This window comes from Serinus canaria, chromosome Z (genome assembly GCF_022539315.1).
Source record: "Serinus canaria isolate serCan28SL12 chromosome Z, serCan2020, whole genome shotgun sequence".
NCBI classification, from domain to species: Eukaryota; Metazoa; Chordata; class Aves; order Passeriformes; family Fringillidae; genus Serinus; species Serinus canaria.
Window position 1 is genome coordinate 75,098,636 of NC_066343.1, and position 16,362 is coordinate 75,114,997.

A 16,362-nucleotide genomic window follows, 5' to 3' on the forward strand; every position below is an offset into this window, starting at 1 on the left:
GGATTAGGGACAGGAGTCTGGGATTAGGAACAGGAGTCTGGGATTAGGGACAGGAGTCTGGGATTAGGGACAGGAGTCTGGGATTAGGGACAGGAGTCTGGGATTAGGAACAGGGGTCTGGGATTAGGGACAGGAGCCTGGGATTAGGGACTGGAGTCTGGGATTAGGGACAGGAGTCTGGGATTAGGAACAGGAGTCTGGGATTAGGGACTGGAGTCTGGGATTAGGGACAGGAGTCTGGGATTAGGGACAGGAGTCTGGGATTAGGAACAGGGGTCTGGGATTAGGGACAGGAGTCTGGGATTAGGAACAGGAGCCTGGGATTAGGGACAGGAGCCTGGGATTAGGGACAGGAGCCTGGGATTAGGGACAGGAGTCTGGGATTAGGAACAGGAGTCTGGGATTAGGGACTGGAGTCTGGGATTAGGGACAGCTGGGGATCCTGACTGGAGTCTGCGTGCTCTTTTCCTGACTTTGTCATTCCATCACCTGGAATCCATTCCATTGCCATTGTCACTGGCACTGCCATGCCATTGTCATTGTCATTGTCCCTGCCATTGCCACTGCCATTGCCATTGCTGTTGTCACTGTCATTGTCACTACCACTCCCATTGTCACTGCCATTGCCATTCTAATTGCCATTGCCACTGCCATTGCCATTGTGACTCCCATTGTCACTGCCATGCCCACTTGCCATTGTCACTGCCATTGTCATTGCCTTGTCACTGCCACTGTCACTGTCATTTCAATTGCTATTGCCATTGCTATTCCCACTGCCATTGCCATTGTCATTGTCCCCACCACTGCCATTGCCATTGTCATTGTCCCCACCACTGCCATTGCCATTGCCATTGCCATTGTCATTCCCATTGCCCTTCTCAGTGCCATTCCCATTGCCATTGTCACTGCCATTGCCATTCCCATGCCCATTGCCATTGTCACTGTCACTGCCATTGCCATTCCCGTGCCCACTGCCAATGCCATTGTCATTGTCATGCCCACTGCCATTGTCACTGCCATTGCCATTGTCATTGCCATTTCAATTGCCATTGCCACGCCCATTGCCATTGCCACTGCCACTGTCACTGCCATTGCCATTTGTAACTGTCACTGCCATTGCCATTGCCATTGCCATTTTTAATTCCCATTCCCATTGCCACTGCCATTGTCACTGTCACTGCCATTGCCATTTGTCACAGTCACTGCCACTGCCATTGCCATTGCCATTGTCACTGTCACTGCCATTGCCATTGTCACTGTCACTTGCATTGCCATTTCAATTCCCATTCCCACTGCCACTGCCATTCCCACTGCCATTGCCATTTGTCACTGTCACTGCCATTGCCATTCCCACTGCCATTGCCATTTGTCACAGTCACTGCCATTGCCATTGCCATTTGTCACGGTCACTGCCATTGCCATTCCCACTGCCATTGCCATTTGTCACAGTCACTGCCACTGCCACTGCCATTGCCACAGCCACTGTCACTGTCACTGCCATTGCCATTTCAATTCCCATTCCCACTGCCACTCCCATTCCCATTGCCATTGCCACTGCCATTGCCATTGCCATTGCCATTGCCACTGCCACTGCCATTGCCATTCCCATTGTCACTGCCATTGCCATTGCCATTGCCATTGTCACTGCCATTCCCATTGCCATTGTCACTGTCACTGCCATTGTCACTGCCATTGCCATTGCCATTGCCATTGCCACTGCCATTGCCATTACCATTGTCACTGCCATTGTCACTGCCATTGCCATTCCCATTCCCACTGCCATTGCTATTTGTCACTGTCACTGCCATTGCCATTACCATTGTCACTGCCATTGTCACTGCCATTGCCATTGTCACTGCCATTGCCATTGCCATTGCCATTGCCATTGCCATTGCCATTGGCATTGCCATTGTCACTGTCACTTGCATTGCCATTTCAATTCCCATTCCCACTGCCACTGCCATTATCACTGCCATTGCCATTTGTCACTGTCACTGCCATTGCCATTCCCACTGCCATTGCCATTTGTCACAGTCACTGCCATTGCCATTGCCATTTGTCACGGTCACTGCCATTGCCATTGCCATTGCCACTGCCATTGCCATTTGTCACAGTCACTGCCACTGCCACTGCCATTGCCACAGCCACTGTCACTGTCACTGCCATTGCCATTTCAATTCCCATTCCCACTGCCACTCCCATTCCCATTGCCATTGCCACTCCCGCTGCCATTGCCATTCCCACTGCCATTGCCATTTGTCACTGTCACTGCCATTGCCATTGTCACTGTCACTGCCATTGTCACTATCACTGCCATTGCCATTGTCACTGCCATTGCCACTGCCATTGCCATTGTCACTGCCATTGCCATTGCCATTGTCACTGTCACTGCCATTGTCACTGCCATTGCCATTGCCATTGCCATTGCCACTGCCATTGCCATTGCCATTGTCACTGTCACTGTCACTGCCATTGCCATTGCCATTCCCACTGCCATTGCTATTTGTCACTGTCACTGTCACTGCCATTGCTATTGCCATTGTCACTGCCATTCCCATTCCCACTCCCACTGCCATTGCCATTGCCATTTGTCACTGTCACTGCCATTGCCATTTCCATTCCCACTCCCACTGCCACTGTCACTGTCACTGTCACTGCCATTGCCATTGTCACTGTCACTGCCATTGCCACTGCCATTACCATTGCCATTGTCACTGCCATTCTCACTGCCATTGTCACTGCCACTGTCACTGCCACTGCCATTCCCACACAGCCCCCGCTGTCCCAGCCCAGGCCCTGGCTGGTGCTGCCCCCTCCCACCCCCACGGGGAGCCACAGCTGGGAAAAGCCCTCCGAGCCCACGGAGCTGAACCTTGCAGAAACATCCGGCACTTCCCAAATTCCTCTCGGGAACTTTGGAACCCTGGCTCCTTCCTGCCTTGCCCAGGAGCCTCCAGCTGAGTTCTGATGGATTTTTTGGAGTGCAGGGATGCAGAGGAGGGACAGACACGTGCCCTGCTGTTCCCTGGCTTGGTTGGAATCTCCCTGCTTTCCTTGGCTTCTCCCAAACCTTCTCCCAAACCCTGACTGTATCCAACAACTCCCAGCTCTTTCCCAATCCCCAGGGATGATGAGGGATTTATTTATCAGCATTTCAAAATCCCATTCCGAGGAAAAAACCCAAGTGATTTTGCATCAAGTTAAAAATCCAAAAGATAAATAAAATAGAGATAAAACGGATATAAAATACTAAATATCATCAACAAATCCCTGTTCCCACCCTCAGGCCAAGCCCAACAAAATGAGGATGAGGGCTTGGAATATGCCCAGATTTTATTCCTAATAAATGCATCCCAATTCCCCCACCCCAATCAGGGAAGAAATTCCATGTTCTTACTTTGTATTCTGGAATTGACAAAGGGAGGAGAGAGATTGTCATGTGAGCCGAGGTCTCTGCTCGCCATGTGGTCATAGTGAGTCCCATCTCCATAGTTCTGGCAAGAAATGGGGAAAAAATACAATTTTACACCTCGTCCACACCAAAAATCCAGAGTTCTTACTCAGTTTGGAGGAATCTCATTCCCTTGGGGGTTTTTTTTTTTCCTTGCTGATTGGTTGGAGTGCCACATCCCAGAGAGTTTTTAATGCCCTTTCCGAGCTCAGTTCGTTCCAAAGAGAATCCTGACAAGAAGCTTGGATGATATTCCCAAAAAATCCTACGAGGGTTAAAATCAGCACAAAACCTTCTGGGAAGTGTCCTCCTGCTTCAAGCATGGAAGAAAGGCTCTGGAGGAAGGAGATCTCCCGCTGAGGGAATTGCATTCCAGCAGGAAAAAGCGAGGTCAGGCTGTTTGTGGAATAATTCCGTCACTTAATGCCCTGCCTCGATTCAAATTCCCGAATTCTTCGCAGGCTCGTGCTCCTTTTCTTTCTATCTCCCTTCTTTCATTCAGGGCTTTGGAGGCAGAAATAATCGGTGTGTGCCAATTCCACGATTTCCTTTTCAAAACATTTTTCCCTCGGAAGCAATACAAGTGTCAAAGGGGGGGGAAAAAAAAAAAAAAAAAAAAAAAAAAAAAAGGGGGGCAGGAAAAATCAAAGTGACAGATGGAAGAGGGGGGAATGACGTCAGGGATGCAAGAAGAAAAGGTGCTGGGATTCCTTCCTCACAGGCAGCAATGGGGCTGCCCCCAGGGAAGGGACAGGGATTGAGGGCTGAGGAAGGGATGAAGATCTTGCTCTTCCTCTCTATTTCAAGGCCTGGAGCTGCCAGAGTCGCCATCCTTTAAGTTAATTGGGAAACAATTAAGAAGTAATTGAAACAAATTTAAATAAGGGTGTGTTTGGAGGGAATAAAGAGCAGGGAATAATCAGTGTGCTGATGCCTGGAGGGAGGGCAGAGCAGGGATGCTCCAGTTGGGATCCAGCTGTGCTGTTGGAAAAGCTGCTCTTCCCACCAAAGCATCCCCATCCTGAGGTGTCAAAAAAATGTGGATAACCATCCACAGGCACAATTGAAGTGACTGGGCCCAGCTGGCTCCCAAATCCCAGCGAATGCTGAGGAGGAGAGAGGCTCCAGAGGGAGCCCAAGGGGAATTCTGCTCCGTGGCCGTGCCTCTGTTGCAGCCTAGAGGAGAAGTGGATGCTGCAGCACTCAGGGGATGTGTCAGAATTCCCTGGAATTGGAGAAGGGTTTGAGGGTGGATGCTTGGGGTGGGTAGCCCCAGCATTTCCAATCCCCCAAAAATCCCCCAAAAATCCCCCAAAAGGGCAGAGAGTGAAGCAGCCTCTGCACCACCTGTGCTTTGGGGAGCTGACAGACCCTATCAGGAATTGGTTCATTAATATGCACAGAAATTATGGGATGCTCTGGCTCGGAAAGGACCTTCTGGACCATCTGATTCCAACCCCCTGGCTCGGGTTTGAGATGGAAACGTTCATTTTAATAAGAAAAAATTCCCATTTCTATCTGCAGGAAATGTGGCTGGGAGGGGGGGGATAAAGATTAAATTTACTTACCCGGGATGGACTCGGATGTCCTGCATTCCCCCAGGACCCTGAGCTAGTTCTGTCTTCTACATCTGAGGACAAAAAAGTTCTTTAGGCTTTAGGTGGAAATCATTGCCACCCTTTTGGGAGGGCACTGGGAAATTAATGCTTCAAATTAATCTCCCGGTGCCTTTAATTAAGAAGAAGGGATGAGGAGCAGAGGCCAGGAAGTGGCTGAAATGAACTTATTGAAATTCAAGGTGGGAAAGAGTAGGACCCTCAGGAATGCTGAGCTCTGAGCAGCATCATTCAAGTGATGGAAAAGTTCCCATCCTTCCCCAGTGTCCAGCAGACAGCAAGGATGGACAAACACCTCAGACAGGACAGAGCTGATGTGGTTTTTAACCCTCCACTTTTCACTGCATGGTTTGGGGATTTTAAGGATGAACCTTCAGCTGTCCAAACCTTGTCCCTCCTAACCTGGAACACTTAAAATCTTTTTCAGGTCAAATCCAAGTTGTAGGATCAATAGAGAAGGTGGTGAGAGTGAATCCAGGGCATTTCCACCATCCCAAACCTGAATTCTTTCCTCCCCCAAATTAAGATTTCTATTCTCTCCCTAATAGATGAACACGTTAATAGCACGAGACACTCGGAGGTAAATATTTAATTAAGCTCTAGGAAAAAAAAATAAATAAATAAAAAAGGGAATGAAAGTGTGGATCATTTACCTGACAGAGCTGATCAACCATTCCATGAGGTTAATTAAGGCAGATTTTTAAAAAATTAGTTGGGTTCTGATGGGCAAACCCAGCAGGGAGCAGAAAGGTTTTGGCTTTGGTGTCCACTTGGAATGATTGTGGAAGGAAAAACATCAGGGATTTGTGGAGTGGAAGGGATTGTAGGGATGCTCCAAGTGGGGAAAACCCCACAGACAGGTCAGGACTTGATATCCAGGAATCAAATCCCAATTTTCTTGGGATTTCACCCGAAAAGTGCCGACCCTCTGCGAAGCATCAATGAGGAGCCCTAATGAAATAACCCTGACGGATAAATCCATTTCTTTCTCCCCTAATCGAATCCAAAGCAGGTTGACATAAGCCAGGAACTTTATCCAGTTATTCCTTGCTAATTAGAAAAAGGCCCTTTAGTTCTCATTAAAACAATCTTTGGGGATGTGAGGAGAAGGAAAGCCTTGAGATGCAACCCTTGAAGAGCCTGGATTCTCCAATTCCTGCTCCTCAGCCTTGTTTCCAACTGCTCCAGAGGGACAAACTGAAGGGAAAAAAGAGATTTTTGTAATATCCTCCATTTCCAGCTGGGGTGTGGAGAACTTCACAAGGTCAAGGTTAGGAGAGACCTTATGGGAATTCTCCTTGGGAAAAATTAAAGGATCATCTCATGGCCCTATCCAACTTCTTGAGGTCACCTGGAGGGTGAATCCTCACCTGAATCCTCATGGGAATTGTGACAACACCAAGGAGGGTGGGGGAGATGTGATTCTATTGCAGCAGGATAAACTTTGGGATTGCTGCTTCCCAAACCACCTTTAAGCAAGCCTGCTAATCCCAATTAATTCCACCATGCCTGGTTGGTGGATCGAGACCTTTCCTGCTGTTTTGCTCTTCAAAAGAACTTGGATTTATTCGAGTATTAGGTTGAAAAACTACATGAAAAAACCCCCAGCTCAACAAAATACAGAAGAAGGATTAAAGAGGAAGATCAAGGGGAAGAAGAAACCTGGATATTTGATAAGCTAAAAGACTGGAAAATTTCAACTGCACATCCATTGATCCCATCTTTTTTTGAAGGTTTTGCTCTAAATATCATCGGGGACATGAGAAGAAAAACCCAAAACAACAGGCAAGGAGGTGATGTGGAAGAAGGACGGGATGAAGGCCTGAAATACTTGAGAAATTCACTTTTGCAATGAAAGAGGCATTTCATTTTCTGCCTGAATTTCCAAAGCTTCCACAAATACCCCCGGAGAGTTGCAGACAGTGTAAACAAACCTGAACTGTTCCCAACAAAGAATTCCATTGTGCTGCTGGGGCTGAGCTCATCCTTGCCCACGTTGTCCCAGCAGCCAAACACAGTTTTTTTTTGCCAGCTCTCTCAGTGCTGCTGCATCCCAGAATTCCAGCTCTGAACCTGCTTTCAGGTCCTTCTTGCACCTCTCTGCAGGAATTCCAGGCTGCTCCTTCAAACCCTTTCAGCCCAAAGTTGCTGTGGAACACTGGGGTGGTTCAGAGAGCTCCTGACCCCAAGAGTCACAGGGGACTTGCTTATTTTAGCCTTGTTCCCTTGCTGGGAGAAACGTGCACTGAGCTGGAGAATAAATAAATTTAAATAAATATTCTGCTGTTTGGGGACTGGACAAGAACATCAGAATGTTCTGGGATGATGCTACAAACAAAACACTCCTGGAGGTGGATGAGAAAATCATTTCACTGCAAAATTCCAACTTGGAATAATGTCATTTATTCCCTGGCTCCATAAGTCTCCCAACTAATTGTGCTTTGTACAGAAAGGCTGAAATGAGGATAGAAAAACCTGACAATGCCAAATGAATTCATCAACCAGATTAATTCATCACCGTGGGACACACAAAGCACAGCCAGGACTCTGGGATTCCTTTGCTGGGGACACACAGGTAGGGCTGACAATGGGAATACCCAGCAGTCACCAGTCCCAGAGTGGTTTATTCTCAATATCAGCCTGAAGGGATCACCCAGGAACTCCTGGATCACCCAGGAACTTCCCAGCCTGAGGAGCTCCTTGGGATTTCACAATGATGGATACCCAACACTCATCAGATCCTTGGGTTGGGAGGATCTTAAGGATGATCCCATTCCACCAGAGCAGGTCACTCCAAGGCCTTGGACACCTCCAGGGGTGGAAGGACATCTCCCAAGCTTATATCCAAATGGAGCTGCACAGCTGCTCCTTGCCCTTCCCTGAACTCCTCTGAGGCGCCTCAGCTCCCCTGCAATGGAAGCCTGAGGAATTCTCAGGCACTTTTGGAAAAGTTCCCCTCTCCCTGCAGCCCTGGGAGCCTCTGCCAGGGATGGTTTGTGTTTGATTTTGTGAGGAAAACTCACGGAGCGAGGGGCCCTTGAAGGCTTCTTCATCTCCTACCTCTGAGCTCTGCCCTTTGCTCCGACAGCATCTGCTCCCTTTCAACCTGCCCATATGCTCTGCAGAAACTTCCAGAGCTCCAGCCTGTTCCCACAAGGCAGCAGCTCCTCGCTGAGGGGACTCATTAAAACTGGAGATCCTAAGCAGCCACCTGGAAGGGGAAGATGGAAACGCTTCCGTGGCTCACCCCCCTGCCTGGCCACAGGACGGGTTTGGGCACTCGGCTGCCTTTAGATCATCCCTCAAGTCATCTCCTCAGCAGAGAGCACCTCTGCAATTCCAGCTGGGAGAGAGGCCCCGGCTTTCTCCGAGCTGTTTGGAGCACATTCTGTACTTTTTCAGCCGACGGGTCATTAGGAACTAAATTATCCTTACAAGTGTCTTCTGAAAGGAATAAATGACATCCCTGCTCCACGGAAGGATAAATTCAGCCACATCTCCCTGGAATATGTTGTAGGATCCTGCTGGATTATTCATCCCTGTCACGAGTGCAGAGCGCAGCCCGAGTTCCGGAGGTGAAACAGAGGTGGGAACTCTCCACCCACCCTGTCTGGAGGCAGCTCCTCTTCAGCCGGAGGGGCCGGCTCTGACTCAGCGGGGCTTTCCTGCACAGCCCGGGCAGCGGCAGCCGGGCTGAGGGAGCTGCCGAGCTGAGCCGAGCCCAGAGCAGGGCTGTGAGGGCGGCTGGGCTCGGAGGAACCCGGGATTTGTCCCTCAGTGCCCTGAGGGAGCTGCCGAGCTGAGCCGAGCCCCGAGCAGGGCTGTGAGGGCGGCTGGGCTCGGAGGAGCCCGGGATTTGTCCCTCAGTGCCCTGAGGGAGCTGCCGAGCCCCGAGCAGGGCTGTGAGGGCAGTTCGCTCGGAGAAGCCCGGGATTTGTCCCTCGGATGAGCCGGGGATTTGTCCCTCGGGGCCCTGAGGGAGCTGCCGAGCCCAGAGCAGGGCTGTGAGGGCGGCGGGGCTCGGAGGAGCCCGGGATTTGTCCCTCGGGGCCCTGAGGGGATTTGTCCCTCGGAGTCACCCAGGATTTGTCCCTCAGAGGAACCCAGGATTTGTCCCTCAGAGGAGCTGGGATTTGTCCCTCAGAGGAGCCGGGGATTTGTCCCTCACCCAGGATTTGTCCCTCACCCAGGATTTGTCCCTCACCCAGGATTTGTCCCTCGGAGGTGCCCTGAGGGATTTGTCCCTCGGAGGAGCCGGGGATTTGTCCCTCGGAGTCACCCAGGATTTGTCCCTCAGAGGAACCCAGGATTTGTCCCTCAGAGGAACCCAGGATTTGTCCCTCAGAGGAACCCAGGATTTGTCCCTCGGAGGTGCCCTGAGGGATTTGTCCCTCGGAGGAGCCGGGGATTTGTCCCTCAGAGGAACCCAGGATTTGTCCCTCGGAGGTGCCCTGAGGAATTTATCCCTCAGAGGTGCCCAGGATTTGTCCCTCAGAGGAGCCCGGGATTTGTCCCTCTGTCCCTGCTCCCCACATGGCTGGGGCCAGACACATCCTGTTTACAGCCCGAGCCGCTTTCCCAAGGCATCCGAGCGTGGCAATTGTTGTCCTTCGGAATATGGTAATTGGGATATTTTTACCCAGCTCCAGAACATATTTACAGCCCACAGCAGACTTTCAACAACAATGCAACTTGAAAAGCTGTAAATATGGGACAATCATCCCCAAACACCCAGCTATCCTTCAACACGTCTTGGCATTTGGGACAGCAGCTCCACTCCAAACATATGGCAGGGAAAGCTTTGCCATGGTGAGGAATGAGGGGCTTTGCTCCCTCCTGCTTTCTCTTTCGGGGTGCTTGCTCCCCGTGTTCACCCTCTGTAGCCACAGCACTCCATAAAAATCCTAAAATCCTGCCATAGTTTGGACCAGAAGGGTTTTAAGGGCAGGGACTCCTCCCAGGCCTGTCCTGGGACACCCAGGGCTGCAGGGGTGGCAGTGGAAGCCTGGGTGCTGCCCCTGCAGGCCCCTCTGTTGGCAGAGTTGGAGGGGATTTCCACAAATCCAAGCCGTGGAGAGACCCAAAAATTTAATTAGAAACGAATAAACAAAGAGGGATGGCTTTAATGAAAAGGGACAAACAGCATGGAAGCAGCTGGAAGGAGTTTTTTTGTTTTTTTCTATTTTATTCCAGTCTTGAGTCATTTCTGCCCCCAAATAAAGCAATTTTAATTTAGGCCAGAAATCTAAGACTGGTTTTTATTCACATGGGCAGCTAAAGCTGTGGAGTCTCCATCCCTGGAAGTGCTGGACCGAACTTGGAACAACCTGGGCTAGTGGAAGGTGTCCCTGCCCTTGGAATGGGATTTTCCTCAGGGTCCTTCCAACCCAAACCACCCCAAAACCCTTCTACAGGAATGTCACAACAGCATGAACTGGGAACTATTACAAATCCCATCATTTATTCAAGGTTTGCCTTTAAAAACCAAACCCCAGGAGAAATTTGTGCCTCTCGTGGTTACTTTGTGCTTCAGGAAAGGTTTTTTTTTTTGGAGAAGCAAAGGGCAGGATGGGTTTGGAGTGAGCTGAAGGAACAAATCCCAACAGAGCCAGAGAAAACCAGGAAAGGCAGGAATTTCCTTGGAGGAAAAGGCAGGATTTTCCTTGGAGGAAAACTGAGGAAAACCAGAATTTTCCTTGGAGGAAAACTGAGGAAAACCACGATTTGCCTTGGAGGAAAACCAGGATTTTCCTTGGAGGAAAACTGAGGAATTCTGCTCCTTGAAGTTGGAGTGGGATCAAGGAGCAGAATTCTGAGGTACAGCCACGTTTTCCACAGGTTTGGCTTTTAGATTTTCACTTTTTTTTTGCTGCTTTAGTGTCAGTTTGGCTTCCATGGTGAGCAGAGAAAAAACAATTCCTGCTCCAGCTGGGGATTGAGGACAAATGATCCAAACCCAAGAGCATCAACAGCGTGGGCTGAGGAGAGACAAACAAGGATGGGACTGATGGGCTGGAATTGAATAATTAACCCCAATATGCAAATGGAGCTGATTAAAGGGAGAGACTTCATGACTTGGGATCATTTTGGGTGCTGGGATCTGGTGCTGCCCAATCCATGGAGGTGTTTTAATCAACCCCTGCTTTGTTTTTTGGTTCTAGGTCAGCCTTCCCAAGCCCAGCTTAAGGAAAGCTGAGCCCAGCCCTGCTGTGGGACAGACTGGGATCAGGCTGTGAACACAACAGCAGCAGGACGTGCCTCATTTCCGAGCCTTGGGGGCATTTCCTTCCTCTGAGAGCTCTGGTATCCTGTTTGGTGTGCTGCACAAAGGCCTCTGTGCACCCAGGGACAGCTGGGAGGGATGGGGCAAAAGGGATCTCAGAGAGCTCACAGGGCCAGCAGGGATCTCACAGAGCTCACAGGGATCACACAGGGCAGGGATCTCACAGAGCTCACAGGGATCTCACAGAGCCAGGGATCTCACATTCAGGGATCTCACAGAGCTCACAGGGCTCACAGGGATCTCACAGAGCTCACAGGGATCTCACAGGGCCAGCAGGGATCTCACAGGGCCAGCAGGGATCTCACAGAGCTCACAGGGATCTCACAGAGCCAGCAGGGATCTCACAGAGCCAGCAGGGATCTCACAGAGCCAGCAGGGATCTCACAGAGCCAGCAGGGATCTCACAGAGCCAGCAGGGATCTCACAGAGCCAGCAGGGATCTCACAGAGCTCACAGGGATCTCACAGAGCTCACAGGGATCTCACAGGGCCAGCAGGGATCTCACAGAGCCAGGGATCTCAGACACAGGGATCTCACAGAGCTAGGGATCTCACAGGGGCAGCAGGGATCTCACAGACCCAGGGATCTCCCAGAGCCAGGGATCTCCCAAATCCAGGGATCTCACAGACCCATGGATCTCCCAGACCCAGGGATCTCCCAGATCCAGGGATCTCCCAAATCCAGGGATCTCACAGACCCATGGATCTCCCAGACCCATGGATCTCCCAGACCCAGGGATCTCACAGATCCAGGGATCTCACAGACCCAGGGATCTCCCAAATCCAGGGATCTCCCAGAGCCAGGGATCTCCCAGAGCTTGGAACAGGATCTTGCAAGGAAGTTCCCACACAGCCCAAGTGGGAGCCCAAACAAAAGCCCATTGTGTGGAGAGGAGAATTAACAAGAATTAATATGGTTCAGATTAATTGCTGAAACATCCCCTGGCAAAACTTGTGGGATTTGGATTAAAAAAAAAAAAAACAAAACTTAGATTTACTGGAAAATGAAATGGGTGAGATCAGCTGACCCCTCAGTTTCAGGAATTTCCAACCTCCTCATTCCAAACCCTATCCCAAATGGAAGGAATCATCTTTGTGAAGCTGCTCTTGATTAATTCCTGTGTCAATAAAATCCAGATCAAGCCCTGATTTCCCCAAGAGAAAAGAATCAAAACAATGCTCAAAGTCTGGATTTCAGCATTTCCTCATGGAATTGGGCATCCCCAGAAATGTCAACATCTGAATCAATCAATCCCTGCTGACCTGAGGGCTCCTTTAGAGCCCCAAATTCTCTGTCCCAATCTCTCCCAATTCAGGAATTGGGCAGAATAAATCAACAATCAGCCCAGCCCAATCCAGGCTGAGTGAGTTTTGTTGCAGAAGCAGCTCTGAGTTGGATTTATTTTTAATAAGAAATCTGGCTAATGGAAAACACATCCAACCTCTTGGATTTTTCCTATAAATATCTCAACAGTCCCAAATGCAAATCCATTTTGCTTTGATTCCTTTCAGGAAATTCTCAATGACTTCCTGTCACAAAGTCCAAAAATCACTGTCTTTTTTCCAACTCTTCCAAAGTGAATCCCAACTTTGTCTGCAGGATTCCACAGCTCATTCCCAGGTTATGACAGCTCCAATTCCCAGAAATAAAAATCCTGACCCAAATATTTCTGACCACCCTTGTAAACAACTCCAAGGAAATCCACATGAGAAAACCAAGAGTTCCAGTTTGGGAATTTGACCAGTCCAAGGATCCTGGAATTCCTTCCAGATTCCTTCCCATTTCCACAGAGATAAAATGATATCAAATCCAAATCCAAGGATCCACCACAGTTTCCAGGGGAGCTCCAATTTCCACTCCTGGAAAATCATTGGGTGCCAAAATCTGGGCACACTCCTCACTTTGGCAGCTCATGACAGATTTGTCTATAAAGTGCTGAGAAAAGAAAAGCAATTTTGGAGCAAATTGATCAGAGTGCAAATATTGATCCTTTTGGCCTCCTTGGCATTCCATGAGTTTCCTTGGAGTTCCTTAATGAGGCTGCTGGTGCTAATGACTCCTCTAATCTGAAAACTGGGCTGTCACTAAACTTAAATTTAAGCTCAGCTTAGGTTGGGTTTGCTTGTCTGGAGAAGCTCAGGCTGCCTCATCTCCAGCTTGGAGCAACCTAGGATGGTAAAAAATGAAATTGATGATCCTTAAAATCTTTTCTGCCTCACAAAATCCATCAAACAAGCTGGAATGTGAGAAAGAACCCTGCTTGATTGATACCTGCAGCTCCTTTTGCTGTGACCTTTGTCCAGGAGGATTTGCTAGCAAACTCCTAATAAAGGAGTTGGCAAACACGTCGGGAGGCAGCCGCAGCTTTCCTGCTCTCAGTGGGAAGTTTATAGCCTGGATTCTGTTCCAATGGCTGTGCATACCATTAGCATATTTAAATAGGCTGCTTCCCAAATTAAAGTGGAAGCAGCTATAAAATGCTTTTGGCTGTGCTCAGTGTCTCCTCCTGAATCAAAATTCAGCCTTCCCCAAGATGGGTTTTGTTTTTTTTTTTTTTCCCCTTGACTTTCGACAAAGAGGGAAAAAGGCAGTAGAAATACTCAGTGTTTACTACTGAGATACTCCTGATTGCATCTAGCAGGAGCAGAGAGGTTCTAGCCATCCTTGAAACAACCTGGTGTCCCTTTTTCCACCCAAACCATTTGGAAAGCTGCTTCCTCCTTCCATCCCACTTTGCTCTCAGCAAGCACAGCCTGCAGCTCCATGCCCACAGGGAGCCCCATGCCAACCTTGCCAGGCAGGCACATGATGCAAAAACCAAGAGGGAACAGCTCCTTTTTTTTTTTTTTCCTGCTGAATGGTGGCACGAAAGCAAAAGGAAATGCGTTCTCCTAGTCCAGCAGAAATATTCAAGGGGGTGAGTCAGGAGTTCCAAAAATACATTTCCTAAAGCTGCAAAACAGAGCTGGATGTTGCCATGGCACTTTGGGAAAATTCACAAGTCTCCAGTTTGTTTGAGAGATGAATCAAATCCGAGCCTGCCTTCGGTCACTTTTGCCACTGATTTCATTTGTTGTTTTTTTTTCCCTGGGTTTCAGGTTTAAAGCCAAACCTGGGAGAGGGATTTAAAGGGACAGTTCAACGTTCAGTAGGATTTCCAGAAATGATGTTTTGGGTTGGAAAAGGGACTTTAAATGATGTTCCAACAAACATCCAACCTCCCCAACAAACGAGCTCTGTGCTTCCCAAAATCCTATTAAAGATTTTGCCAGTCTGCAGTGCCTGCGGAAATCCGGCTGTTAGAGCCTGGAGCTGGAGCAGGATGGAGCCAGCCCAGCGTGAGAGCCTTGATTCAATCAGCTCTTGCACACAGCCAGCAAGGTGCACTTGGGTGGCTGTTCCCAAAAAGGAAAACAAAAAAAAAAATTAAAAAAAAGAAGGCAAAAAAACCACAACCACGTTTCTAGTCCAGGCTCTTATTCACATCTGTTAAAATTTGGATCATCTCCAAGGAGTCTGACGTTGCCGCAGGAGGAAAAGCAGGATTGGAATGGAAAAGGAGCCGGCTCCAAGACAAGCTGCCTGTGCCAAGGACCGTGGCTCTTCTCTGTCACTGCCAGGCTCCAGGGAGCTGGGTGTGACCTCCCTGACCTGGCAGCACGGGGACAGCCGTGTCACCTCGCTTGACCTCACCCCTGTGGCCATCCCTTCTCCAGGTGAACACCCCCAGCGTTTGCAGAGCAGCCAGGAGCAGATGTTGAACTCTCCTGCTCTCCAGCAGGAGCAATTCCAAAGGAATTAAGTGGACAGGATCCATCCTGGCTCAGTGCTGGAAGCTGAAGCCTTGAGAAGGCCCTGGGAGCATGGAGCAGGAGGGATGGATTTGATTTTGCAAGTCTCCAGTTCCTGTGAGATGCAAATCAGCTGGGCTGGGTGGCACCAGAAATCAAAATTAAGTGAGAAAATCAAGAAATTAGCAATTTCCTAAGATTTAACAATCCTGCCTTGATCATTCCTTCCAGCGGGTTTACATTTCCAGCCTTCCAAGTCAAAAATAGATTTAACACTATTCTAACATTTCGTGCTTCCAGGGTTTTTTTCGAGGATGGGAAGAAACAACTCCCAGGGGAGTGAGCTCTTCCATCAATCAAAGGAGAAAGGAAGGAAAAAGCCAAGGGAAAAGGAACAGCAAAGTCCTGTCCTGCAAGTGTCCAAGGGTGGGTTGGATAGAGCTTGGAGTAACCTTTCATCCCAAAGCATTCCACAGCTCCTGACACAAGCAGGAGACATCACAGGGCCATTCCCACCAGCACATCCGCTGCTCCCGGTGACCAAAAACGAAAAGAAAAGAAAGCAAGCAAAGAAATCCTTTTCTCTAGCAAAAGGAGAAATGCTGGAGCACTTTGGAGTGGTTTTATCCGGAGTTTAGCGGGTGAGTGCTGTGAATCTCAGGCTATTCAGCATTCCAGCAGCAGCACCGGCAGCTGCGGCAGCCTCAAACACCGCCCTCCCATCGCAGCTCATTTTCCCCATTGTCCCTGCGGAGAGGAGCCAGAGGAACATTTGCAGGGTTCCATAGGGAAGTGGCAATGCCGGCTGATGAGAGCCATTGGGGATTTCAATGGTGATAGGGACTGGGAGGAGAGAGGCAATCACAGACCGAGGGGGGGAGGATCGGCAATGCCACCAAAATTCCTGATGGGTGGAACTCCTAAAACCTGAGCAGAGCCCAGAGATGATTTCCTGGTGCTGCTGAAAGCCCAAAGTGGCGGCATTGCATTCCCAGCGATGCCATTGCAGGGCTCATTTCCTGCGGGCCACCTCTGCCCCAAAGCCTCGGTGTCTGCCGAGCCAGAGGGAACAGTGGGCATGGGCACTCCCTGCATGCCAGTGTCCCAGAGCCATGGTTATGGCAGCCCTGCTTTGGTGAGCTGTGCCCGTGTCCTAGTGCCAGCCCCAGGTCAGGTGAGCTGTGCCCATGTCCCAATCAGGGTGAGCTGTGCCCATGTCCC

At 49.5% G+C, this 16,362-nt stretch overlaps 1 protein-coding gene across 2 annotated transcripts in view; it reads right to left on the minus strand.

Annotated features, from left to right (window-relative positions):
- Positions 1-3,238: 3,238 nt before the first annotated feature.
- Positions 3,239-16,362, minus strand: part of TCF4 (transcription factor 4) — a 32,170-nt gene continuing 19,046 nt past the window's right edge. For both annotated transcript variants that reach the window (XM_050987118.1, XM_050987119.1), the window contains exons 3-4: positions 5,020-5,081; positions 3,239-3,494 (exon numbers count right to left, since the gene is read on the minus strand). In XM_050987118.1, the coding sequence (XP_050843075.1) occupies positions 3,372-3,494; positions 5,020-5,081 (185 nt within the window). In that variant the 3' untranslated portion in view covers positions 3,239-3,371. The remainder of the gene's footprint in view (positions 3,495-5,019; positions 5,082-16,362) is intronic.